The sequence below is a fragment of the Scomber japonicus genome, chromosome 15, assembly GCF_027409825.1.
Source record: "Scomber japonicus isolate fScoJap1 chromosome 15, fScoJap1.pri, whole genome shotgun sequence".
In the NCBI taxonomy this organism is placed as follows: domain Eukaryota; kingdom Metazoa; phylum Chordata; class Actinopteri; order Scombriformes; family Scombridae; genus Scomber; species Scomber japonicus.
In genome coordinates, this window is record NC_070592.1 from 1,412,162 (window position 1) to 1,439,771 (window position 27,610).

The 27,610-nt window shown below is 41.0% G+C and overlaps 2 protein-coding genes across 5 annotated transcripts; one reads left to right on the plus strand and one right to left on the minus strand.

Moving 5' to 3' along the window:
- The first annotated feature begins 17,810 nt into the window (after nucleotides 1-17,810).
- On the plus strand, nucleotides 17,811-20,511 carry jtb (jumping translocation breakpoint). Of its 4 annotated transcripts, none has more exons than XM_053334262.1 (5): nucleotides 17,811-17,996; nucleotides 18,985-19,025; nucleotides 19,112-19,191; nucleotides 19,364-19,443; nucleotides 19,601-20,511. In XM_053334262.1, exons 1-5 carry the CDS (start codon nucleotides 17,908-17,910, stop codon nucleotides 19,755-19,757), a joined length of 447 nt encoding a protein of 148 aa, XP_053190237.1. In that variant the 5' UTR covers nucleotides 17,811-17,907; the 3' UTR covers nucleotides 19,758-20,511. The 4 variants fall into 4 exon arrangements, with proteins under 4 accessions (XP_053190237.1, XP_053190239.1, XP_053190238.1 ...); XM_053334264.1 differs by having other exon boundaries at nucleotides 19,367-19,443; XM_053334263.1 differs by having other exon boundaries at nucleotides 19,115-19,191.
- Nucleotides 20,512-20,595: 84 nt separating this feature from the next.
- Nucleotides 20,596-26,918, minus strand: glmp (glycosylated lysosomal membrane protein). Its single transcript, XM_053334261.1, has 7 exons — nucleotides 26,798-26,918; nucleotides 24,524-24,685; nucleotides 23,779-23,877; nucleotides 22,766-22,924; nucleotides 22,465-22,683; nucleotides 21,957-22,219; nucleotides 20,596-21,202 (listed from the first exon to the last, which is right to left on the minus strand). The coding sequence occupies exons 1-7, from the start codon at nucleotides 26,909-26,911 to the stop codon at nucleotides 21,028-21,030; spliced, it is 1,191 nt and encodes a 396-aa protein (XP_053190236.1). The 5' UTR covers nucleotides 26,912-26,918; the 3' UTR covers nucleotides 20,596-21,027.
- Nucleotides 26,919-27,610: the final 692 nt, after the last annotated feature.

A 27,610-nucleotide genomic window follows, 5' to 3' on the forward strand; every position in this document is an offset into this window, starting at 1 on the left:
CTGAAACTGGACTGGTCTTCATAACTCTGAGACCAAAATTAATATTTTAAATTGACTATGACAGTAAATATAACAGAACTACATGTATAGCAGCCTGTAGGTGATGTTACTGTGTTTGAATCAGAGATCTGCTGTCAAGTTTTCAAACTTCACCTCTGCAGCTCTAGTTTTACATTTCAACACTTAAATCTGTTTTATTTGACTCTTTTTCTTGTTGGAGTCATATCTGAGTCTGCTGATGCCTTCAGTGCAGAATAGAGAGAATATATATTACAGGACCGAACATCTACTAACCAAAGCTAACTGTTTACTGAATGACACAAAATTAAATACACAGTATTTAAAAATAGACGATTCGTGGTGGAGCTCAGTGGGAGGAGCACCCGCCACATGTGTAGAGGCTGCAGTCCTCGCTGCAGGAGCGTGGTTTGAATCCCACACTGAGCAGTCCTATACTGCGTGTCATTGCCCCCTTCTCTGCCTCCTGTTTCCTGTCTATCTCTACTGACCTGTACATTAAAGGCAAAAAAGCCCGAAAAAATATATACTTTAAAAATAGACGATTCTACTTTAATATTTGAGTCATCAGTTCAAACTCTATAAATAAAACCACTTGAATGCTGAACATGAGCTCTGATCTGATCTCTGCATCTGTTTTAATATCTGCAGTTAATGTTTTCTGCTTTTTGTTTTAGATCGATCAACTTTTAATCAGTTTTATTATTTAATATTTATTTCTGTTTCATCTTACTTTGTTTCTTTGTTGCAGGCGTAGTTGTTGGTGTTGTAGGCATTTGTCTTGTAGTTGGTGGCTTCCTCTTTTCTTCTGTGTGAGGAAATATAAACAGAACAGCAAAATACATTTTACCACAGGAAGTCCTGAAATCATGAATTGTGAAACAGGGAAAAAGGTGAAGACCAGTTTTGTGGTGAGTTATAAACTCACTTGTTGACTGACCTTCACTGAACATTCACATCTGTTTCATCTCCCATTCTAGTCATTACCTTTTCCAGGTTTCTTAAAAGTTGCTGCTGCTGTTTGTCGTCGTGTAAGTGTTGACGATAAGGTTGTGGTTGGTGGTGGTGGCGGCATCCTGTCTTCTGTGTGATATATAAAATACAGATATAAATATAAGCACCAGAACAGCAGATTACAGTTTATCACAGGAAGTCATGAAATCATGAATTGTGAAACAGGGAAAAAGGTGAAGGCCAGTTTTGTGGTGAGTTATAAACTCAGGACTTAAAGCAGTTGAATGTAGAAGAAACTGTTTGTTTCATTTGAAGCAGCATTAAACTTTCCTTCTTATTTGAACTGGTTATATTTGCTCTTGTTCAGCCTTGTGTGTCGTTATATTTCTGCATATAACTCTCTGTAACACCAGACTCACTGTTTCCTTCTGTTTCAGCCTTTATGCTAAGCTAAGCTAAGCTAAGCTAACGGACTGCTGGCTGCAGCTTCATGTTTAATGGACAGATATGAATGTGGTATCCATGTAAGGATGAAGGAGTACTGACATCTTTAACTTCAGTAACAGTAGTAATACCACTGTACAACATGTTCTCATAAAGAATCAGAAGGAAAAATTATTATGGAGAAAAACACCATTCAGTGTTATTATTGTTATTTTACATAAACAAGATGTTTATGTAAATATTTTACAGAATATAGAGACTGTAAAAAGTTTTCACTCTTAGAAGTTTTTTGACACTGATCAACAGAAAATACTCTGATGTGTCAAAGTAACAACATCAATACAAAGTGATCTAAAGTCATTAATAATATAAAATATGTTTTATTTGTAAAACTGTATTTAAATAAATGTACTTAGTTACAATCCACCACTGACTGATCTTCTCTTCTAACTCTCAGTAAGAAAGTAAAACATCTTGTTGCCAAGAAGGTCAGATTATTCCTTTAAATAACTTCTCTGTGTTTTACCAGCCTTCATATCTTTGAGTTCTTGTCTCTCACCTCTCTTAGATGAATCACCTTTGATCACATGTAGATACACAGCTGGTTTTCCATCACAGAGGTACAGTCCAGAGTCAGCAGGCTGCAGGTTGGGAAACATCAACGTCTTGGTTCCAGTTGAATCATGAAGCCTGATTGGTTTTTGTTTTCCACCAATCTCTCTGCTCCATGTTGGAACATGTGACCCTCCATCATCATGAGGACATGTCAGAGTGATGCTGGACCTCTCTGTAGGGTAGAGGATTTCTGTTCCTGTGAACAACAAACATTAAAGTAAAAACTAAGACATGTTTTATAACATCATCATAAATGTATTCAGGATAAAGTCAGCAGTTAAAACCACATTTAGCTTTGAAATGCAGCATTTCATTAATAAGTTAATGTTTGTATTTAATCAAAGTTTAGAGAAAGAAAAGTTGAGCTCAGAGACTCTGAAACAGGAAGAGAAAGCAGAAAGCAGAACAACTTTAACAGAGTCTGATGTTACCTGATGGGATCACCGTCAGTTCAGCAGCTGGTTCATTATCACAGTAATATGTTCCAGAGTCTGAGACAGACAGGCTGGAGATGGCCAGTGACTTATCTATTGCTGAATAGTATCGTCTCTGAGGATCATATAATCTTTTCACTCCATCTCCGTCAACTGCTAATATATCAACTTTACTTCCGTCAATCTCTCTGCTCCACGTCACTTTACCCTCCACAGAGAGAGGACAAGACAGAAAGGCCCAGTGCTCCTCCTTGCCTGGTTGATGGATTATTTCTGAAAAAGAAACACAGTTTATAATAACTAAACATTTTCAGACTGTCAGCATTTCTAGTTTTATAATGAACTCAAAATTAGTTTTTAATCAGAATCACATTTAGCTGTTGAGTGTTGACTGTGTGCACTTTTCTTTTTAGAGAAGGGCGTCTACAGTTTCAGTCTTTAATATTTTTTCTGACCTTTATTTGACAGTAGAGAGACAGGAAATAACAGGAGAGGAGGGTGTGACATGCAGAAAGGTCTGCTGACCGGGACTCAAACCGTGGTCCGCTGTGTACGTGACATGTGCTCTTAACCACTCGACCACCTGCTCGCCACCGCTTCATATTCTACTCTATGGATTTTATCATCAAATCACAAAAGTTCTTCATCAGAGTCAGAATCACATTTAGCTGTCGAGTGCTAACTGCTAATCATTAAACATGAAGACCTTAAAGCATCACTTCACTTTAACCGTCTGACTTCACACAGATTCACACCATCAGTAAATGTGTCGAGGAATTAATTCAAACAGTAGCTCTTCAGTATCTGGATGATTAACTGTGAGACCAGATTAGAAGACACATATGTGGCTACACCACTTCCTCTTGCACCTCTGTCAACTGGATGTGAGACATAATCGGTACGTTTAATTTCATTGTTAGATATTTTGTTAGTAAACCAAGTTTCTGATAATGTAATGACAAGTTTATACTGTTCAACTCTCATTGAAGGAAATACATTTTAGCTAGAAGACTTCTAATATTCAGATTAATTCTTTTCAGTCCTTTAACACCATCCACTTTGATAAGGTTTAAGAATAAATCATCACTGACCAGACGTAGACGTGATCTGAGATTAGAGGAAATAATTTGTAGGGCACAAAAATACCAAATAGATTATTAATATGATTAAACAAACAGAAACCAACAAAGTTTATAACAGAACCACAGAGACCAGCCTATTGACCCCATGACCAAGGTACTAAAGCAAATCAGCTCTGAAACTGGAGCAGCTTTATCAGGAAGGGACTGGATCTGTCGTTTGGGCGGACAGGAGTGCGATGTTCCCTCTAGAGAGCTGCTGGTGTGGGAGAGTTGTCTTTGCCCAGAAGTTGAGGGATCAGACCGGTGTTATACCAAGGTAGTTAGCCCTGCCAGAGTTTGTATCCCCTGGCAGCGGGAGATATATAGTCTGAAATAATCTGTATCCCCCCGTAACTTCAGCTAGGAAAGCTAAAAAAGCTCAAAGCGCCAAAAATCAGGTCAACTTTAGAGTCAAAGTTAGTCATGAAATCCAGTTTAACCTGATGGACGGTATCATAAGGATTTCATCTGGATTTGATCCATTTATCAATTCGTTGGAGATTTAATTTTCATAGAGATTTGAAAAAAAATAATAAAAATGTCCCTTAATCAAGCCAGTTACACAAGTTATAAAGTAACTAGATTGTTAGATATAACTTTATATAATTAGGAAGCGATGCAGAGCCACAGGTTTACAAGGAAAAGGGCAAACAGACCATGAATCAGAGCGGCCATCTTTTAATCATTGTTCTCCTTTTTATCTTCTCTCTTATCTCTGTACGTGACCAATAATTAACGTTCAACTTGTTTTATTCATATATGACAATAAATAAAGCCTTCAGACTATGATATGAACGATACGTAAAACTACAGACTTAATACTTTATATGTGTCTGCTGCTTTCTTACAGCCTGAACACAGCAGTGAAAATAAAGATTAAACATGATTATTAAACATTATTATGATGAGAGATAAATTCTTACCTGCTGTCACATTACAGGCCAGCAGTAAGGCCAACAGGCAGCTGTAGACTTTCATCCTCCAACACACTGAACCAGACTGAAGAGACAGTCAGTGACCAGTGTCTCTATTTCTATCTGAGAGAGCAACAGGAACTCAACTTCAGACACTGCTATCACTTCTGAAAAGTCTTTTTCTGTTTGTGGTTAATGGACGCTCTTTCCTGTGTCAGAATAAAGTGTGATCATGTTAAACATGTACGCCTCCAGTGTTAGAAAGTACCTCAGCGAGCCTTATTACATGTTGGTGATTGTCATTGAAAAGAGGTGAACTCAACAGCGCTGAAGGAAACAGTCTTTATTTCTGGGATGTATAACAAAATCCAAAAGAACAGCGCTGAACAAACTAACTAGGATCCAACAAAGACTGAAGAGAAAAATAAGACTTAAATACTAACAGAACTAACGAAGGAATGGAGAACATGTGACCAGACATAAGTGCAGACTGTGAGCTGATTGGCTGGGAGGACACTGGAGACAGAGCAGGACTGATGAGACTGATGCAGGACAGTGGAGAGAAAAATGGACTGAGGAGGTAGACAGAAGGAAACTGAAAATAAAAACCCAGAAAGCACATTTACACAACATAAATATAAACAAGCCCAAAACCCGATGAGGCCATGACAAGTGATTATTGTTCTTAAACTGAAACTTTACTGAAACTGAAACTTTACTTGCTGATATCTTTTGGTTTTGATTATGAGTCCAGTATTCACTCTCCTTTAGCTTCAGTTCGAACCCTCTCTTTATCTCATTGCCATTGAAAGATTAACAAGCAGATCAAATAAACTCAAACTGAATCAACTCAGTGGTAGAAAGCTGATCTGTGGTAAATGCAGTTAGAAACAGTGACTGATGTTTAGCAAAGAAACAAAAAGAAATTTAACCACTGAAAGAAAAAAAAACTGAACAGTGAGAGCTGCCAAACAAACCAAACCACCACCTTCTGGGGGAACGCAGTCAGAGACATATTTAGATGTTTGTGGTTTCAGCAGAACATTACAGCCATCTATATCTGACCACACTGATACCGAAGTCACGTTGTCATGATGGTGAACTGTGAGAAAAACTCTGTAGTAAAAGCAGGGTTAGTACTTACTATTAGTAAGCAGTAAAACATCATGTTCACACTTTCTTTCATTTCCCTTGAAGGTAAGGTCACCATGAATACAATAAACGCAAGAAGGCCACAAAAACAGAGCTGAAGCTTCATGGCTTTATTTGTTTCACATTGTCTAGTTTAAAAGTGATGTTTTAAAGGGGATATATTATACTTTTTCTTTTCTGTTGTTTATATAATATTAATTACAGTAATTGTGTATTGAGCTCTGAGCGCTTGCAGACCTCGAGTCTAGATTCTTTCTTTCTAGACACCAGGTCGTAGTGTCCGGTCTTGATTAAAGGATTTATTTCCCCGGTTTTCTTTTCTCTCTTTAGAGCACTTTTACACCTCCTCTCTGTTCTCTCTCATGCAGGAGTCATCAGAGCCCTGAAGCTCCACACTGCCCCTACACATAGTGGAGCAGCTCACTGTTCACTGCTGTATTCAGAGTTCATTAATATTATATGTGTCATGTTTTTGCAAATTGCACCACATTCAACACATTTCCTGTCCAGCAACACCCTCTCCAAGTCCAGAGTAGATTTGATGAACAGAGGAAGAAATACACAAAGGACATACATACATGAATACAGACAGATTCACTCTGTTAGTAGATAAATAAGATTTACTGACCCAACCTTCTAGTCCAGAACATGAGGAACCTCAGTTTAGTGCAGACCAGATGGACTTTATAACAATAAGTAAAATTAAGCATTTTATATTTTGAAATAATTAAACAGTAACGACTTTATATTTGCTAGCTGCTGCTTCTCACATGAATATGTTGAGACTCACTGGATGACCACATGTTTCAAGACTCTCACAAAGAGACCTTAAAAACACAGCTGTTCAGACTTGGTATCATACTGGGCATAGCTTAGAACATCACATGGTTAAAACACAGGACTGCTTAATTTAATCAATGTACAAATATTGATTTGATTTAATATTGTTCAGATTGTTGAGTCTGCCAGTCAGCCATGAACTGGTAGACCAGGATGGTGATTCCCCATTTTTAAAAAGGAGGACTGGAGGGTGTGCTATCAGGGATCACACTACTCAGCCTCCCAGGTAAAAGCTGATGCCAGGCTGCTGGAAAGGCTCCGGCTGATTGTCGACCCTCTGATTGCACAGTGGACCAGCTCGTCATCCTGCAGGGATCCTGCAGGGGTCATGGGAGTCACATCCAGTCTACATGTGCTTTGTGGACTTGGAGAAGGCTTAGGACGTGTCCCTCGGGGAACCCTGTGGGAGGTGTTGTGGGAGTTTGGAGTACCAGGGTCTCTGCTGCGAGTCATTGGGTCCCTATACAACCGCTGTGAGAGCTGTGTTCACATCCTCTGCAGTAAGTCAGACCTGGTCTCAGTGGGTGTGGGGCTCCATCAGAGCTGTCCCTGGTCTCTGATCCTGTTTGTGATCTTCATGGACTCAAGGTGCAGCTGGGGGGAGGAGAGAGTTCAGTTTGGGGTCCTCAGGATTGCTTCTCTGCTTTTTGTGGTTGATGTTGTTCTGTTGGACTCTACAGGTGAAGTCCTCCAACAGGCTCTGGGACGGTTTGCAGCTGAGTGTGAAGCGGTCGGGATGAGAGTCAGCCCTCCAAATCTGAGGCCATGGTGCTCTGCTGGAAAAAAGTGGACTACCCCTCGGTGTCGGGAGGGAGTCACTGCCCCAAGCAGAGGAGTTTAAGTATCTTGGGGTCTTGTTCACAAGTGAGGGTAAGATGGAGCATGAGATCGACAGGTGGATGGGTGCAGCATTGGGTGTTGCACCGGACTGTCCTGGTGAAGAAAGAGCTGAGCCTGAAGGTGTTCTACGCTCCAATCCTCACCTATGGTCACGAGCTTTTGGTAGTGACCGAAAAAATAACAGCGCGGATACAAGCGACTGAAATGAGTTTCCTCCAGAGAGTGTCAGGGCTCAGCCTCAGAGATTGTTGAATGCTATTGTTATGTCTGTTCATAGTTGGCTATTGTATAACCACACTGTTAAATTGATGTTAGTATCACCGACGTTACATCCTGTAACCAGACATGCATGTGTGGGGACCTTTCCTCGAACACTTTCAAGGTCTTTCTTCACAATACATTACATTTACATGCCATGTAAATCTTATTCACCTCGACAATCCTCCGTGTTGTTCCTCCGTCCTTCCTTCCTTCCTTCCTCTCTCCCTTCCTTCCTTCCATCCTCCCTCCTTTCCTTTCCTTCCTTACTTCCTTCCTCCCTCCCTTCCTTCCATCCTCCCTCCTTTCCTTTCCTTCCTTACTTCCTCCCTCCCTCCCTTCCTTCCTTCCTTCCTTCCTCCCTCCTTTCCTCCTTTCCTTCCTTCTTCCTCCCTCCCTTCCTTCCTTCCTCCCCCCTTTCCTCCTTTCTTCCTCCCTTTCTTCCTTGACTTGAGGACGCAGACACATTTACACCCAGACAGACATTCACTGCTCACTTTGATCAACTTTAATAAAAGTTGATATAATTTTTATTTGGATGAGCCTGAAAAAAGTTGCTGCTATGAATCCTAAATCCACATTTAGTGGTCAAATTGACCCCATCTTCTTGTCTGTACTTCCTCCATCCCCCTTTCTTCCCTCCTTCTTTCCCTCCTTCCTCAGTCTATGCTTCTCTCTTTCTTTCCTCTGTCCTTCTTTCCTACCTTCCTTCTTTCCTCCCTCCTTCCTTTCCTCCCTTCCTTCCTTTCTTTTCCGCCTTCCTTCCTTCCTTCCTTCCTTCCTTCCTTCCTCCCTCCATTCCTTCCTTTCCTCCCTCCCTTCCTTCCTCCCTCCTTCCTTTCCACCTTCCTTCATTCCTTCCCACCCTTCCTTCTTTCCTTTCCTTTCCTCTCTTCCTTCCTTTCCTCCCTTCCTTCATTCCTTCCTTCCTTCCTTCCTTGCTTCCTACCTTCCTCCCTCCATTCCTTCCTTTCCACCTTCCTTCCTTCCTCCATTCCCTCCATTCCTTCCTTTCCTCCCTCCCTCCTTCCTTCCTTCCTTCCTACCTTCCTCCCACCATTCCCTCCTTTCCTCCCTCCCTCCCTCCTCCCTTCCTTCCTTCCTTCCTTCCTTCCATCCGCTTGCTTATCAGACCTACAGCAGCAGCGTCTCAGACTCGTGGTCATTTTTCTCTTGTTATATAATTCCAGTAAAACGTCCTCGGATGATTCACTAAGAGGATTGTTCATGACGTAACGTCCAGCTGCTCGGTTTCACTTCTGCCTCTGTGATGGTTTATTTATTACAGACCCTCATTCTGTTCTGTTCCTTCCTTCCTTCCTTCCTTCCTTCCTTCTTTCTTCCTCCTTTCCTTCCTTCTTCCTTCCTTCCTTCTTTCTTCCTCCCTTCCTTCCTCTTTCCTCCTTTCCTTCTTTCTTCCTCCCTTCCTTCCTCCTTCCTCCTTTCCTTCGTTCTTCCTCCCTTCCTTCCTCCTTCCTCCTTTCCTTCTTTTCTTCCTCCCTTCCTTCCTTGACTCAAGGACAACAGGAGGGTTATTGTAGCTTCCCTCCTTCACTGATATTATTAGTTATGAACTTTAAAGCCAACATCTCTGCTTTCTCCTCATCAGTCACAGCTGTACTTTCATTGTCAAGTAAGACTGGAAACCTGTTTCATCCCATCCTTCCTTTTATCATCATTCCCCGTACATCTACACTACCTCAAACTATACTACAGTAAAGTACTAGTACCTCTAACTGTACAACAGTAAAGTACAAGTACCTCAAACTATACTACAGTAAAGTACTAGTACCTCAAACTGTACTACAGTAAAGTACTAGTACCTCAAAATTATACTTAGGTACAGTATAATACATCTGTGTTAGACTCGACTCGACCAAAAATGATGATGATAGATAGATAGTGTGCATCTGTGTTTCATGTCATCACAATGTCATGTGACTCCTAAACCAGACTAAGAGGATTATCATGTCATGTCCCTCAGCTCCCGCCTGCTTTTATTCCCACAGAAGAAGAAGAAAGAGAAGGAGAGGGAGGAGAAGAAGAAGAAGTAGAAGAAGAAGAAGTAGAAGAAGAAGAAGTAGAAGAAGAAGAAGAAGAAGAAGAAGAAGAAGAAGGGAGCGTGGTGGATGAACAGAGTTTCATTGTCAGTTGGTTGATATTTGATTGACAGATGAAGCTGCGTCTCTTCCTGTTGCTGATCTTCTGCGTCTGTCTGCAAACAGTCGACTGCAGTCTGCCGACGCCCCCGCTGCAGGTAGGTAGACTCGTAGTCAAGACCGCCTAAACCGAGACCAAGACCAGACCAAGACCAGAGGGTATCAAGACCGAGACCAAGACACTACCAAGACCAGAGGGTATCAAGACCGAGACCAAGACACTACCAAGACCAGACGGTATCAAGACCAAGACACTACCAAGACCAGAGGGTATCAAGACCGAGACCAAGACACTACCAAGACCAGACGGTATCAAGACCAAGACACTACCAAGACCAGACGGTATCAAGACCAAGACACTACCAAGACCAGAGGGTATCAAGACGAGACCAAGACACTACCAAGACCAGACGGTATCAAGACCAAGACACTACCAAGACCAGAGGGTATCAAGACCAAGACACTACCAAGACCAGACGGTATCAAGACCGAGACCAAGACCGAGACCAAGACCAGACGGTATCAAGACCAAGACACTACCAAGACCAGACGGTATCAAGACCGAGACCAAGACCCAGACCAAGACCAGACGGTATCAAGACCAAGACACTACCAAGACCAGAGGGTATCAAGACGAGACCAAGACACTACCAAGACCAGACGGTATCAAGACGAGACCAAGACACTACCAAGACCAGACGGTATCAAGACCGAGACCAAGACACTACCAAGACCAGAGGGTACCAAGACCGAGACCAAGACACTACCAAGACCAGACGGTATCAAGACCGAGACCAAGACGAGACCAAGACCAGAGGGTATCAAGACGAGACCGAGACGAGACAAGACCAGAGGGTATCAAGACCGAGACCAAGACACTACCAAGACCAGAGGGTATCAAGACCGAGACCAAGACACTACCAAGACCAGAGGGTATCAAGACCGAGACCAAGACACTACCAAGACCAGAGGGTATCAAGACCGAGACCAAGACACTACCAAGACCAGACGGTATCGAGACGAGACCAAGACACTACCAAGACCAGAGGGTATCAAGACCGAGACCAAGACGAGACCAAGACCAGAGGGTACCAAGACCGAGACCAAGACACTACCAAGACCAGAGGGTATCAAGACCGAGACCAAGACACTACCAAGACCAGACGGTATCAAGACGAGACCAAGACGAGACCAAGACCAGAGGGTACCAAGACCGAGACCAAGACACTACCAAGACCAGACGGTATCAAGACCGAGACCAAGACACTACCAAGACCAGAGGGTACCAAGACCGAGACCAAGACACTACCAAGACCAGAGGGTACCAAGACCGAGACCAAGACACTACCAAGACCAGAGGGTATCAAGACCGAGACCAAGACACTACCAAGACCAGAGGGTACCAAGACGAGACCAAGACGAGACCAAGACCAGAGGGTATCAAGACCGAGACCAAGACACTACCAAGACCAGACGGTATCAAGACGAGACCAAGACGAGACCAAGACCAGACGGTATCAAGACCGAGACAAAGTCGAGACGAGACCAAAAAAAACAAAAACAAAAAAAACAGCTAGTGAGCTCGTGTTACGTGTTACACCATAACTTGCATCAGTTGAATAAGAGCAGCATACTGGGGTCAGAGGTTCAGTCCCAGTTTAAATTCAATTTAAGAAAGTATTATTATTATTATTATTATTATTATTATTATTATTATTATTATTATTATTATTATTATTATTATTATTATTATTATTATTATTATTATAGGTATTATTTCAACTACAGACAGAGCATGTGATGAATGTGTGTGACTGTGAGCTCACTGTCAATAATAAATGACCACTATGTCGACCTGAGACCGCAGGACCAAGACAATGAGACCAAGACAATGAGACCAAGACAATGAGACCAAGACCAGACAGAGACAACGAGACCAAGACAAGACCGAGACAATGAGACCAAGACAATGAGACCAAGACAAGACAGAGACAATGAGACCAAGACAATGAGACCAAGACGATGAGACCAAGACAATGAGACCAAGACCAGACAGAGACAACGAGACCAAGACAAGACCGAGACAAGACCGAGACAATGAGACCAAGACAATGAGACCAAGACAAGACAGAGACAATGAGACCAAGACAATGAGACCAAGACGATGAGACCAAGACAAGACCGAGGGATCCGAGACCAAGACGATGAGACCAAGACGATGAGACCAAGACAAGACCAAAGACGGTCGAGACTGTGACAAGACCGAGGGATCCGAGACCGAGACAAGACCGAGACCATGTAAAAGTGGGAGACCAGTCTCGAGACATCCAGCTCTGCAGGTAGGACAGACACATAAAACACTCTGCTGGGAGTAATACTCTGTCCCTGAGAGGGTCTGACGTGTTATACTGGACCATGACTGGCTTCCCAGTGTTCCCAGTGTTCCCAGAGTTCCCAGTGTGTTCCCAGCGGTCAGGTGTCCATGTGAAGGGAAAGGAAAGGAGAGAGGAAGGAAGAGAGGACAGGAAAGGAAAGAAGGAAGGGAGGTAGGAGAGGAAGGAAGGAAGGAAGGGAGGAAAGGAAAGGAAAGGAAAGGAAAGGAAATGAAAGAAGGAATGGAGGTAGGAGAGGAAGGAAGGAAGGAAAGAAGGAATGGGAGGAAGGAAGGAAGGGGAGGGGTGGAGGAAGGAAGGAAGGAAAGAAGGGAGGAATAAGGAAGGAAAGGAGGAAGGAAGGAAGGAAGGGAGGAAAGAAGGAAGGAAAGCAGGGAATAAGGAAACTTGTGATAAATCATCCAGGTGTTAGATGGAGATTTAAAGGGCAGTGTTCCCAGAGTTCCCAGCGGTCAGGTGTCCATGTGAACAGTAAACAGGTTTTTAAACACTCAGACAGTAACTATGTGAAGCTGTTTAAGAGAAGAAATGTTTTATTAGTGATTATAGATTCTATGTGTTGAGTAATAAACTTTTATGACATGTTGTTGTGTCGTCAGGTTGAAGCTGCGGTGAGATCAGAGATTAATGTCGTCTCCTCTCAGAAGAACGATGGCTTCCGTCGACTTCCTGGAATCTGTCGACGTCTGAAGAGACGCAGAGTGACTGTCCTGGTAAAACAAGCTTCTGACCTCAAAGCATCAATTACACAATGATACCCCCCCCCCCCCCCCCCCCTACTGGACTACACTAGCTAACTGTATATAAAGTAGTATAAACTAGCTTTAGCTAGTACTTTTACTGTAATACTGCATACTACATCACTATAATACTGCAGTACTTTTACTGTAATACTGCATACTACATCACTATAATACTGCAGTACTTTTACTGTAATACTGCATACTACATCACTATAATACTGCAGTACTTTTACTGTAATACTGCATACTACATCACTATAATACTGCAGTACTTTTACTGTAATACTGCATACTACATCACTATAATACTGCAGTACTTTTACTGTAATACTGCATACTACATCACTATAATACTGCAGTACTTTTACTGTAATACTACATACTACATCACTATAATACTGCAGTACTTTTACTGTAATACTGCATACTACATCACTATAATACTGCAGTACGTTTACTGTAATACTGCATACTACATCACTCATACTACTGCAGTACTTTTACTGTAATACTGCATACTACATCACTCATAATACTGCAGTACTTTTACTGTAGTACTGCATACTACATCACTATAATACTGCAGTACTTTTACTGTAATACTGCATACTACATCACTATAATACTGCAGTACTTTTACTGTAATACTGCATACTACATCACTATAATACTGCAGTACTTTTACTGTAATACTACATACTACATCACTATAATACTGCAGTACTTTTACTGTAATACTGCATACTACATCACTATAATACTGCAGTACTTTTACTGTAATACTGCATACTACATCACTCATACTACTGCAGTACTTTTACTGTAATACTGCATACTACATCACTCATAATACTGCAGTACTTTTACTGTAGTACTGCATACTACATCACTATAATACTGCAGTACTTTTACTGTAATACTGCATACTACATCACTATAATACTGCAGTACTTTTACTGTAATACTGCATACTACATCACTATAATACTGCAGTACTTTTACTGTAATACTGCATACTACATCACTATAATACTGCAGTACTTTTACTGTAATACTGCATACTACATCACTATAATACTGCAGTACTTTTACTGTAATACTGCATACTACATCACTATAATACTGCAGTACTTTTACTGTAATACTGCATACTACATCACTATAATACTGCAGTACTTTTACTGTAATACTGCATACTACATCACTATAATACTGCAGTACTTTTACTGTAATACTGCATACTACATCACTATAATACTGCAGTACTTTTACTGTAATACTGCATACTACATCACTATAATACTGCAGTACTTTTACTGTAATACTGCATACTACATCACTATAATACTGTAATACTGCAGTACTTTTACTGTAATACTGCATACTACATCACTATAATACTGCAGTACTTTTACTGTAATACTGCGTCTGGTGTCTTTCAGTGTAACCAGGAGAAGTACTGCTGGTGGGGTCGGGGTTGGAGGCGAGGTCAGGCTGGTCAGGTGTGTCGTTGTCCTCGTGGATCAAAGTGTTCACACTTCTTCCTCCACAGTCTGAGAAGATGATGATGTTTGTTTGCTGGGACTCGTCAGAAACTTTCATTTGTTTTTATTTTCTTTAATGTTTTTTATTCCTCCCTGAATCTGTGTTCCTAAACTTTCAACACTGAATATGAATAGTTTGATTTTTGTATGAAAGTTTTGATCGTGGACTTTATTTGTTTTATTATTTATGGTTTATTGTATTAATAAATTAAAAAGGTGCTTAAACATGTATGTAAAATATCAATTATGTCTGATAACAAGTAATGAATAATAGTAAACTAACAAAAACTTAAAAAACTATAAAAGTCCATATAGTAACTGTTTAGCTTTCAGTTGTCTATAAATGTATAAATGTATAAATTAATACAAACTAATGTATTAATGTATGTTTTTTAACCATTAACTTTATTATTATTATTATGACTATTAAGTCTGTAAAGCACAAACACTGGTGACGTCACATCCAACGTTTAGGTTTCCAGCACAACAGAGGGAACCACGCGGTGACAGGAAGTGAGGCATCTGTAAACCTTCAAAATTAAAGTTATTAAAGCAACATGTATAGAAACCTTTCACAATTACACAGATAGTCAAGACAGTTGTGAACTTTTATAATACAAAATGCAAGACATATTAATTACAAAATAAATGTAACTGTACATCTGAAGTCAGACCTTTAAGATTTTGCTCAGGAGGTTTTTTCCTTATTTAACATTTTACTGAATACATATATTGCTGTTTTTAATTCTTTGAAATCAATATTTTTTCATGTTTTGTAAATAAATCATGACGTGGTGAATTAAATGGTGTCACAGTACCAATAGAGACTTGTGAGTTTTTTTTTGTCTTTATTTTATTTTCCAACATCTACATGAACTAATGAGAGATAAATGTTGCTTTAGAAGAAATGATCTCCTTTATAAATCATGTCAGTATCCATGAAACACAGCTGGACTTAGAAAAGTCATCAAATGTAATAAGTTACATTACTTTGTTGAAGTCATTGAAATAGTTCCTTATTACATTTTAAATAGAGTAACTAGTAATCTGTAATCTATTACAATAAAGTAACCTTCCTAACCCTGAGTATATAACGTTACTGAAATAAAGCGAGGTGTCTTTTTCTTTATTTATTATTAACTCCATGGAGGTTAGACCTTTACTGTGAAGGTTCCCCCCGGAAGTGTTACCTGTGTAATTTGACACCAGCTCGTCGGTGTTCGGGTTGTTCCGGTAACATCCGGCTACATCCGGTAGGTTACATCACAGAGTCCGGTGAACGGCTTAAATGGTTGTGTTTTTGGGGACAGTGTGTTTCTCTTCTCCGGTTCCCGGTTCGGTGTGAAGATGACGGTTGTTCCAGCGGGTTCCGGTAAGTGTTCAGACCCGGCGACGCTAAGCTAAGCTAAGGTTAGCATGTAGCTGCGGGTATAAACAGCGACAGCAGGCTAGCTGTTAGCATTAGCACGCAGACAGCTGAGTAACACAAACACTGTTAGATATAAAGTTATATAATATTAAACATGAACTCCTCTCTGACTCTTAACTCTAACTACTCGCTGAGTCTCCTGCTGCTTTAGTGGAGGAATAACAGCAGTTAGCGGTTAGCTTCGTTAGCTGCTCTGCTAACTGAGGTCTTTGTTTTGAAAGTTTCACTGAGTTAAAACATTAGAAATAAACTCTGAGCAACAAGAAGTCAACACGATGCTTTTACTGTTTAATACTCCGTTACTATGGAAACAGTATACAGTTCATTATAATAAGATAATAACATCAATAAAACACAATAACAAGACACTATACATGTATAAAGAGTTACACACATGTTTCCAAAAGAAGTTTAGCTTTATTATTTAACTCTCATATAAAACCTGGTATCATATATGGTGATACAGCAGAAGAGTCTTTTCCTGGTTTAATGCTGCATTAAAGTGAAATGATGTAACTTATCAAACTGTTTTAGCTGATCTGTTATTTACCTTTTACCCACTTTGTCATTATAATCTCATTACTGATGATTAATCATCAATAATCTCATTGTGTAAATATGTTGTGAGCGCTGACAGTCATCTCTACAGTATGTGGAGTCACAGTAGGGAAAGTCAGGCTAATATAAATGTGTAATAAAGTGTTTTTACAAATTTACGATGTGAACATTTGGCTCCGTTTTTGTTGTTTTTGTTAAGACAGAAAAAATATTATCATAAGTAAAGCAAACGATGATACAAGTACTTGAATTTGGTGTTTATCAGAACATGTAACGTTTAATAAATGTTTAATAAAGATCGTACAAATAATTGAGAACTAGAAAAAGAAAAATTGTGTTGATAAGAAAGTAAAGTTCAGAAGTCAGTGTGACAGATTCCAGTCCTGGACCTTCAATGTGCTTCTCCTTCCTCGCTCTCCTTCCTCTCTCTCTCTCTCTCCTCTCCTTCCTCTCCTCTCCTCTCCTTCCTCTCTCTCCTCTCTCTCTCTCTCTCTCTCCTCTCCTTCCTCTCCTCTCCTCTCCTTCCTCTCTCTCCTCTCTCTCTCTCTCTCTCTCTCTCTCTCTCTCTCTCTCTCTCTCTCTCTCTCTCTCCTCTCTCTCCTCTCCTTCCTCTCTCTCCTCTCCTTCCTCTCTCTCCTCTCCTTCCTCTCTCTCCTCTCTTCCTCTCTCTCCTCTCCTCTCCTTCCTCTCTCTCTCTCCTTCCTCTCTCTCTCTCTCCTCTTTCCTCTCTCTCTCCTCTCCTTCCTCTCTCTCCTCTCCTTCCTCTCTCTCCTCTCCTTCCTCTCTCCTCTCCTTCCTCTCCTCATCTCCTTCCTCTCTCTCCTCTCCTTCCTCTCTCCTCTCTACTCCAACCGGTCGAGGCAGATGTTCTCCCACTCTGAGTCTGGTTCTGAGGGTTCTTCCCCTGACTGGTTGAGCTTATTTTACTTTGAACATAATAAAATAAAATAAAATACAGGCAGTGAAACATAAAACAGAAATGACAACAAACTTTAGATAAACTGCAAAATAAAGAAAATTAAAGGATGTTTAAAACTGTAACAATCAAATCAAAGCCAAAGAAAGAACCTTGATAAAAACTCTGAACACACAGTGAGTCGAGCTGTTATTGATCAGAGTCTGATTGATTGATTGATTGATTGATTGATTGATTGATTTGTTCTGTTTTATCTTTCAGGTTTCGGCAGCTTTGAGACTTTAAACCGACACAGTTGAGTTAGATCATGTAAAGAAGAGACAGACGGACGGAGACAGAGACGCAGACAGAAACACAGACTGACGATCAGAGAGACAGACGGGTAGAGAGACGCAGACAGAGACGGGCAGAGAGACAGAGAGAGAGACGGTTGGTCATACAGAGAGAGAGAAAGAGAGAGAGAGAGAGACGGTTGGTCGGACAGAGAGACAGAAAGAGAGAGAGAGAGAGACGGGTAGACGGTCGGACGGACAGAGACGGTGGCTGCCGTGGCGTCCTGGTGGAGGAGCAGGCTGATGGAGAGCGACTGTCGGATCCCGGTGGCCTGCTGTCGGCCTCGTATCCTCGCCCTGCACGCTCTCTTCTGGGGCCTCGTGTCCCTCAGGTCAGTGACGTGGCTTCAGCTCCTCAGGTTCTCAGGTTCTCAGGTTCTCAGGTAGGAGGTTGTAGTAATCAGCGGGGATCAGTCGTCCTCGAGTAGTCCTGTAGAGGGTTCTAGTAGTCCTGTAGATGGTTCTAGTAGTCCTTTAGGTAGTTCTAGTAGACCTATATGTAGTTCTAATGGTCCCTTGGTTCTAGGCCTTTAAAAGGTTTTATTTGTCATTTTATTTGTCAACTTTCTAATAGTCCTTTTACTTTCTAGTTGTTCTTTTGGTGGTTCTATTGATCCTTTGGACTATGCTAGTCGTCCTGTAGAGGGTTCTAGTAGTTCTAGTAGACCTATATGTAGTTCTAATGATCCCTTGGTTCTAGTCCTTTTAGAGGGTTTTATTTGTCATTTAGAACTTTCTAACAGTCCTTTAGTTTCTAGTTGTTCTTTGGGTGGTTCTATTGATCATTTGGGCTATTCTAGTAGTCCCGTAGAGGGTTCTAGCAGTCCTTTAGGTAGTTCTAGTAGTAGTTTATGTAGTTCTAAGGCTCCCTTGGTTCTAGTCATCCTTCAGAGGGTTTAATTAGTCATTCAGGACTTTCTAATGGTTCTTCAGGCGTTGCTAGGTGTCAGGTGTCTTCGTTTGGGTGGTTCTAGTGATCATTTGGACTTTTCTAGTAGTCCTGTACAGGGTTCTATCACTCCTGTAGAGGGTTTTATTAGTCCTTTAGGTAGTTCTAGAGGGTTCTAGTAGTCCTTTAGGTAGTTCTAGAGGGTTCTAGTAGTCCTTTAGGTAGTTCTAGAGGGTTCTAGTAGTCCTTTATGTAGATCCAATGGTCCCTTGGTTCTAGTTGTCCTGTTATTAGTCCTTCACACAGCAGATGTACTAAGTGAAGAACATCTAGCAGCTACAGAACCAAAGAGAATGTTCTCTGGTTGTTGGTGGAGAACCAAACTGGAGCTAAAAGAGAACCTGTTCTGATGTGTTCTGTTTGTGTTTCAGAGTGTTCGGAGCGGCTCTGCTGAGTGAAGAGAAGACCACAGGTACTGAGACTCTACCGGACTCTGTTAGAACGTCAGGTTCTCCATCGGAACAATCAGTCTGACCTTTGACCTGTTTGTTGTTGCAGCAGCTGTCGTCGCCCCCTGCTGGCTGCTGGAGGAGTTTGTGGTGACGCTCGAGTGTTTCCAGTGCAGCTCCTTCCAGACGGTGTGTGTGTGTGTGTGTGTGTGTGTGTGTGTGTGTGTGTGTGTGTGTGTGTGTGTGTGTGTGTGTGTGTGTGTGTGTGTGTGTGTGTGTGTGTGTGTGTGTTGAAGTGATAATTGTGTGTGTGTGTGTGTGTGTTGATGGTCACAGTGATAATTGTGTGTGTGTGTTTCAGAAGTCGTGGCTAGCTTGCACACAGACGGGATACGTGGAGAAAATAAACTGCACCAAAACCAGCAAAGAAGAATACAAGAGGTGAAGAACTGACGAGGAGCGTCTGATTTACTGACTGCCCTGAACGCACCGTCAGTCAATCAGACTCCTCATGACTGAGAATCATCAAATTATTCTAGTTTTTATAAGTTTTATTAAGTTTTTCATATCGATGCTTTTATTTTGTAACTTCCTGCAGCTGCCGCTCCACAGTGATGGAGGAGCATCTCTTCTGGAAGTTTGAGGCGGCCATGTTGGCTCTAACGGCGTTCTTCGCGGTGCTCGTGGTGATCCGGCAGCGCTGGCTCGACCGGCTCGCCTCCGAGAAGGTCCGGCGCCAGATCGAGTCCATCTAGGGGGACCGGGACCTGAACCAGGACCGGAACAAGGACCGGTTTATAGAGCAGTATTTAAACATCACACAGTTTAAATGTGATGATGTGGACTCTGAGCTCCAGCAGGAAACAGGACTGAAGAACCTGCAGACGACTCAACTGTTTGTTTCTTTTCATTATGAATTTTATTTAAGAAGAAGAAGAAGAAGAGACGCTGAGCTGATTTCACTTTTTTTATTTTCCTTCATCCAGAATTTAATTTCTCCGTCAATAATCAATAATGTGATCAGCTGATTGATCGGAAGAGATTTTAAACCTGAAGGTGACGTCATGTTTGAAAATTAATTAAATCACTAAAAACTGAACTGAAGGTTTTTTTTATCTTTAAAGTTTAAAGTTTTTTTTTTTTAACACGTTTTAAAAAGTTTAGATTTTAACTCGTTGAAATGTGATTTTTGAAGGAAAACTTAAAAATTGAAACAGCTCAGAGGTGAACTGCATGAACTCTGCCTTCACCTGATTGGACGGCCTAAACTAAACAAGTATTACGTCATCATCGGTTCAGCAGCTGATAGTTAAATGTCTGAGTGTCAGTGAACGCAGCACCAGGTTGGATTCTGTAAATATGTTTTTTTTTTTTTTTTTTTTTTTTTCTGTTTCAGATTAAAAATAAAAACTGAGCCAGAATAAAATTTGTTAAAAACGGAAACTTTAAGAGATAAAAACTTGATTTTTATTTCTGAGCTTAAAGAATAAACTGACTCCCATCAGGTGACATGTTTGTAGTTCTTTACAGTGAAAGGAATCATGGGAAGTGAAGGACAGCTCGCCGTCATGTGATGTAACGAGTCCGATGAAACAAAAGTTCAGAGTAAAAATCTGTTTAATCACAAACATTTTAATTATTAAAATAAAACAACTTTTATTGAGTTTGAGAATAACACAAAAAGCTTCCTGATGTTTAAGAACAAAACAATATTTCCAACAGTATATCGAGTCCCTGAACGCCTCAAACATATTTTTAAAGTGTGAAACCGCCACCGATGATTATTAATAACGAACAACTCAGTTTTTCTAAAAACAACATTTTTAGTTTCATCTTTGCGGCTGCATTTTTAAAAGTTTGAATTCTTCCAATCAGCAGCTTTCTGACCTTCAAAAACAACCGGTAAAAAGTTTGGTGGGTTCTGATTGGCTGACAGGAGCGTCGTAGGCGGGACGTCACCTGTCCATCAACTAGTGAGTTAAAAAACTGTCTCTGTCTTCTGATTGGCCGGTCGAGACTCAGCCGTCAGTTGATTGGATCGTAGCCCGTCGACGAGGCCGCCGCCCTCTTCTTGATGCACACGTAGACTCCGCCCAGCAGCAGGAGGATCATGGGAGTTCCCAAACCGACCGCCATGATGGCGAGGACAAGCGGCGAGAAGGTGTCCATGGGGGGTTCGCCGACGCCCACCAGCACCGTCCTGAACAGGAAGACAACACTTTAGCTAAAACCAATAATCAATAATCATAATGATCAGCTATCAGAACTGAGTGGGAGGTGTAGTTCTTTAGAACAAGGGAATCGTGGGAGGTGTAGTTCTCTAAAACAAGGGAATCATGAGAGGTGTAGTTCTCTAAAACAAGGGAATCATGAGAGGTGTAGTTCTCTAAAACAAGGGAATCGTGGGAGGTGTAGTTCTTTAAAACAAAGGAATCGTGGGAGGTGTAGTTCTTTAAAACAAGGAAATCATGGGAGGTGTAGTTCTCTAAAACAAGGGAATCGTGGGAGGTGTAGTTCTTTAAAACAAGGAAATCATGGGAGGTGTAGTTCTTTAAAACAAGGAAATCATGGGAGGTGTAGTTCTCTAAAACAAAGGAATCGTGGGAGGTGTAGTTCTTTAAAAACGAGGGACTCGTGGGAGGTGTAGTTCTTTAAAACAAGAGAATCATGGGAGGTGTAGTCCTCTAAAAGGAGGGACTCGTGGGAGGTGTAGTTCTTTAAAACAAGGGAATCGTGGGAGGTGTAGTTCTTTAAAACAAGAGAATTATGGGAGGTGTAGTTCTTTAAAATAAGAGAATCATGGGAGGTGTGGTTCTCTAAAACGAGGGACTCATGGGAGGTGTAGTTCTCTAAAACGAGAGAGTTGTGGGAGGTGTAGTCCTCTAAAAGGAGGGAATCGTGGGAGGTGTAGTTCTCTAAAACAAGGCAATCATGGGAGGTGTAGTTAAACCCACCAGCGGAGGAACCGGGTGCTGTTGTAGAACGGTTCTCCAGAAAGTCCGAAGCTGATGTTCAGTGCGAATGTTTCCGGTTCATCGTAGAACGCTTTGATCAGACCCGACGCCGCCGACACCGCCGCCTCGTCGCTCTGTCTCCGCGGCGATGAGTGACGGCACGGCGTCACGTCCTCGAGAGCCGGAGACGAGCGGCGGTAAGCGACCGGCCGCCACTGCACGAACCCGCCGACCTCCGAACTGTTAGACAGCCACTGAGACACCTGAGGGTCAGAGGTCAGAGGTCAACATACTGAGACGCTGTATCTGATTATTGATCGCTAATCTGATTATTGATCGTTAATCTGATTATTGATCGTTAATCTGATTATTGATCGTTAATCTAATTATTGATCGTTAATCTGATTATTGATCGTTAATCTAATTATTGATCGTTAATCTAATTATTGATCGTTAATCTGATTATTGATCGTTAATCTGATTATTGATCGTTACTCTGATCGTTCACCTGGAATATTGACGGTGAGTATTCGTCGTCGATGGACCTTTTGACCTCCACGCTGTTCAGAGGATTAGCTCCGCCCACCGCCTGCAGCTCCAATAGGAACCTGGATCTGGTCGCCCGCGGCAACACGCCGTCCAACCACACGGCGAGCTGGGAGGAGTTTCCTGTGTGCAGAAGGCGGGGCCACGGCTGGTCCCGCCCCTCCGCATCAAACACCGACAGCTGCGGGGAAAACACAGAAGATCAATAAGCTTTATTGATTACTGACAGGCTGATGATGTCAGCGGTTGCCATGGAGACCAACCTGCAGGCACAGCGAGCCGTTGCTGAGGGCGGAGCTACAGAGCACAGCGCTGGATCCTGATAGGTTCATACCAGACCAGCTGACGTTCTGAAGGTCGTACGGAGGGAAGAGGTCAGAGGTCGCCTCGGCCGTGTCGTTAACGTCGTTGTACTCTAACAACTACACACACACACACACACACACACACAGAGACACAGAGACACACAACCACACACACACACACACACACACACACACACACACAAAGAGACGCACACACAGACACACACAGACACACACACACACACACACAGACAAAGACACACACACACACACACACACACACGCACACACGCACACACACGCACACACACACACACACACACACACACACACACACACACACACACACACACACAGAGACACACACACACACACACACACACACACAGAGACACACACACACACACACACACACAGAGACACAGAGACACACAACCACACACACACACACACACAGACACACACACACACACACACACACACACACACACACACAGAGACACACAACCACACACACACACACACACAGACACATAGACACACACACACAGAGACACACACACACACACACACACACACACAGAGACACACACACACACAGACACAGAGACACACACACACACAGACACACACACAAAGAGACACACACACAAACACAGACAGAGAGACACACACACACACACACACACACACACACACACACACACACACACACACACACACACACACACACACACACACACACACACACACACACACACACACAGCAGAAGTCAGAAACATAAACCACAATTTTCCATTATCCATTATTAAGTGGATCATAGATGTTTATCTGATTTAAGGTGGACTGACACATTTTGATTTAAGGTGGACTGACAGTTTGATTTAAGGTGGACTGACACATTTTGATTTAAGGTGGACTGACAGTTTGATTTAAGGTGGACTGACAGTTTGATTTAAGGTGGACTGACCCTGCTGACGACGACGGCCTTGCTGTACACGATGCTGCTCTCCGGCTCCACCTTCAGGCTGCCACTGACATTACGTTGCAGGAACTTATCCCAGTCCACCTGAGAGGAAGAGAACACGGAGAACGTCAGAACAGGAACGAGAACCGAAAGCAGACGAGTTCAGAGAGTCCAAACCTGCAGAAACGAAAACTAAAATACTACAGCAGGAGAAATAAAAACACTTTATAACCTATATCCTGATTCATCTGTGACATTTTTCTGTCTAATAATTTCCACAGCTGTGGAACAACTGTTCCTTCCTCCCTCCTACCTTCCTTCCCCCTTTCTTTCTCTCCTTCCTTCCTACCTACCTTCCTTCTTTCCTCCCTTCCTTCTTTCCTCTGTCCTTCCATCTTTCCTCTGTTCTTTCTTCCTTCTTCCTCCCTTCCTTCCTTCCGCCTTCCCCCTTCCTTCCTTCCCTCCTTCCTTCTTTCCTCACTTCCTTCCTTCCTTCCTCCCTCCCTTCCATCCATTCTTCCTTCCTTCCTTCCTCCCTCCCTTCCCTCCATCCTTCCTTCCTTGACTCGAAGACAACAGGAGGATTAATGAACACACATTGTGAGTTTTACACTTTCAGCTGCTCACAAAAACAAAAACATAAACTGAAGTAACGAGTCGCTGAATCAGCTGATCTGTGAAAATGTGATGACACACACACACACACACACACACACACACACACACACACACACACACACACACACACCTTGACATCAGACGTGGTGGTGTTGGTGTGGACCAGCAGCAGCGTCGGCGCCCCCTGGCTGCAGAACAGGTAGTGCAGCGTGTCGTTGTCTCCCACGGCTCTCACATGCAGCAGGTCACCACCAGGAGGCGACACTCTGCCGGGGTTCAACACTACCGACAACTGAGAGCAGAAGAAGAGACGATGGGTGAACAAATTATTCATTACTCGCACTGATAGTCAGGTCACATTTCAGATGATCTAATATTTCAGCAAAAATCAAAGATTACAGAAAAAGTCCAAAAACTGAAAACACATTTGTGTATCAGAACTTTGTTTTTTCTTCTTTCATTAATCATCTCAGCAGCCCTCACATTTATCTGCTGACCCTTTGGAGGGGCCCCACCCCTAGGTTGGGAACCACTGGACTAAACTAGCTAACTGTATATAAAGTAGTGTAAACTAGCTAACTGTATATAAAGTAGTATAAACTAGCTAACTGTATATAAAGTAGTATAAACTAGCTAACTGTATATAAAGTAGTGTAAACTAGCTAACTGTATATAAAGTAGTATAAACTAGCTAACTGTATATAAAGTAGTATAAACTAGCTAACTGTATATAAAGTAGTATAAACTAGCTAACTGTATATAAAGTAGTATAAACTAGCTAACTGTATATAAAGTAGTGTAAACTAGCTAACTGTATATAAAGTAGTGTAAACTAGCTAACTGTATATAAAGTAGTATAAACTAGCTAACTGTATATAAAGTAGTATAAACTAGCTAACTGTATATAAAGTAGTGTAAACTAGCTAACTGTATATAAAGTAGTATAAACTAGCTAACTGTATATAAAGTAGTATAAACTAGCTAACTGTATATAAAGTAGTATAAACTAGTTAACTGTATATAAAGTAGTGTAAACTAGCTAACTGTATATAAAGTAGTATAAACTAGCTAACTGTATATAAAGTAGTATAAACTAGCTAACTGTATATAAAGTAGTGTAAACTAGCTAACTGTATATAAAGTAGTATAAACTAGCTAACTGTATATAAAGTAGTGTAAACTAGCTAACTGTATATAAAGTAGTATAAACTAGCTAACTGTATATAAAGTAGTATAAACTAGCTAACTGTATATAAAGTAGTATAAACTAGCTAACTGTATATAAAGTAGTGTAAACTAGCTAACTGTATATAAAGTAGTATAAACTAGCTAACTGTATATAAAGTAGTATAAACTAGCTAACTGTATATAAAGTAGTATAAACTAGTTAACTGTATATAAAGTAGTGTAAACTAGCTAACTGTATATAAAGTAGTATAAACTAGCTAACTGTATATAAAGTAGTATAAACTAGCTAACTGTGTAAACTAGCCAACTGTATATAAAGTAGTGTAAACTAGCTAACTGTATATAAAGTAGTGTAAACTAGCTAACTGTATATAAAGTAGTATAAACTAGCTAACTGTATATAAAGTAGTGTAAACTAGCTAACTGTATATAAAGTAGTATAAACTAGCTAACTGTATATAAAGTAGTGTAAACTAGCTAACTGTATATAAAGTAGTATAAACTAGCTAACTGTATATAAAGTAGTGTAAACTAGCTAACTGTATATAAAGTAGTATAAACTAGCTAACCGTATATAAAGTAGCGTAAACTAGCTAACTGTATATAAAGTAGTATAAACTAGCTAACTGTATATAAAGTAGTATAAACTAGCTAACTGTATATAAAGTAGTATAAACTAGCTAACTGTATATAAAGTAGTATAAACTAGCTAACTGTATATAAAGTAGTGTAAACTAGCTAACTGTATATAAAGTAGTATAAACTAGCTAACTGTATATAAAGTAGCTGATGCTATTAATAATCTAATGATGTCATATAATAATATATCACTACTTTTACTGTAATACTGCATACTACATCACTATAATACTGCAGTACTTTTACTGTAATACTACATACTACATCACTATAATACTGCAGTACTTTTACTGTAATACTGCATACTACATCACTATAATACTGCAGTACTTTTACTATAATACTGCATACTACATCACTATAATACTGCAGTACTTTTACTGTAATACTGCATACTACATCACTATAATACTGCAGTACTTTTACTGTAATACTTTAACTACAATGTATTTAAATGTTAAAAAGTAAAACATTAAAATGAAATCAGTGAAATAAACACTTTCACTTCCTCTTTCAGTCTGCTGTTTTCAGCTCGATCTTATTAAATATAAACTGATGATCTTTTATCTTTTCTCACCTTCCTCTTGAAAGTTTCTCCTCCGTTAAACAAACTTTGACTCAAACTAAAGACAGAAAACAGAAAGAAGAGAGAAGAAACTCTGCGGCTGCTCGTCTTCACCGCCGCCATCATTGTTGTTGTGACTGAGCGCCGGTCACATGACCGCGCCCCATATGTCACATGACCGCGCCTCCATATGTCACATGACCGCGCCTCCATATGTCACATGACCGCGCAGAAGCCCCACCCACTCTGAGTTTTTTTTAATAACTAATCTTTATTAACACTAACAAAAAGGACATAAAGGATACAATTATAAATTAAATGAAAATATAAAACTCAGTATAACTTTAAACATCAATAAAGTAATCAGCCAATCAGAAGCCAAGAAAAACAACAGTTCAAACCAAAGTTTATTTATTTTCTTTGTTTTCTATAAAGTTTAATTTAATATATTTTTTGTGTTCAGGATTTAGTGATTAGCATAAACCCGCCCCTGCTGCTGTAGAGGTATAAATACATTCAGCACACACTACTACTACTACAGTCTACAGTTAGCCAGTTAGCTGAGTTAGCACTACTACTACTACAGTCTACAGTTAGCCAGTTAGCTGAGTTAGCACTACTACTACTACAGTCTACAGTTAGCCAGTTAGCTGAGTTAGCACTACTACTACTACAGTCTACAGTTAGCTAGTTAGCTGAGTTAGCCGCTGAGCTAACCACCGAGCTAGCAGCTGAGTTAGCAGCAGAAAGCTCTCAGACGTAGCGTCCATGTTTCCGGTAGAGGTGGTGACTTTGATTGACAGGTGACACTTAGTAGGGGGCGGG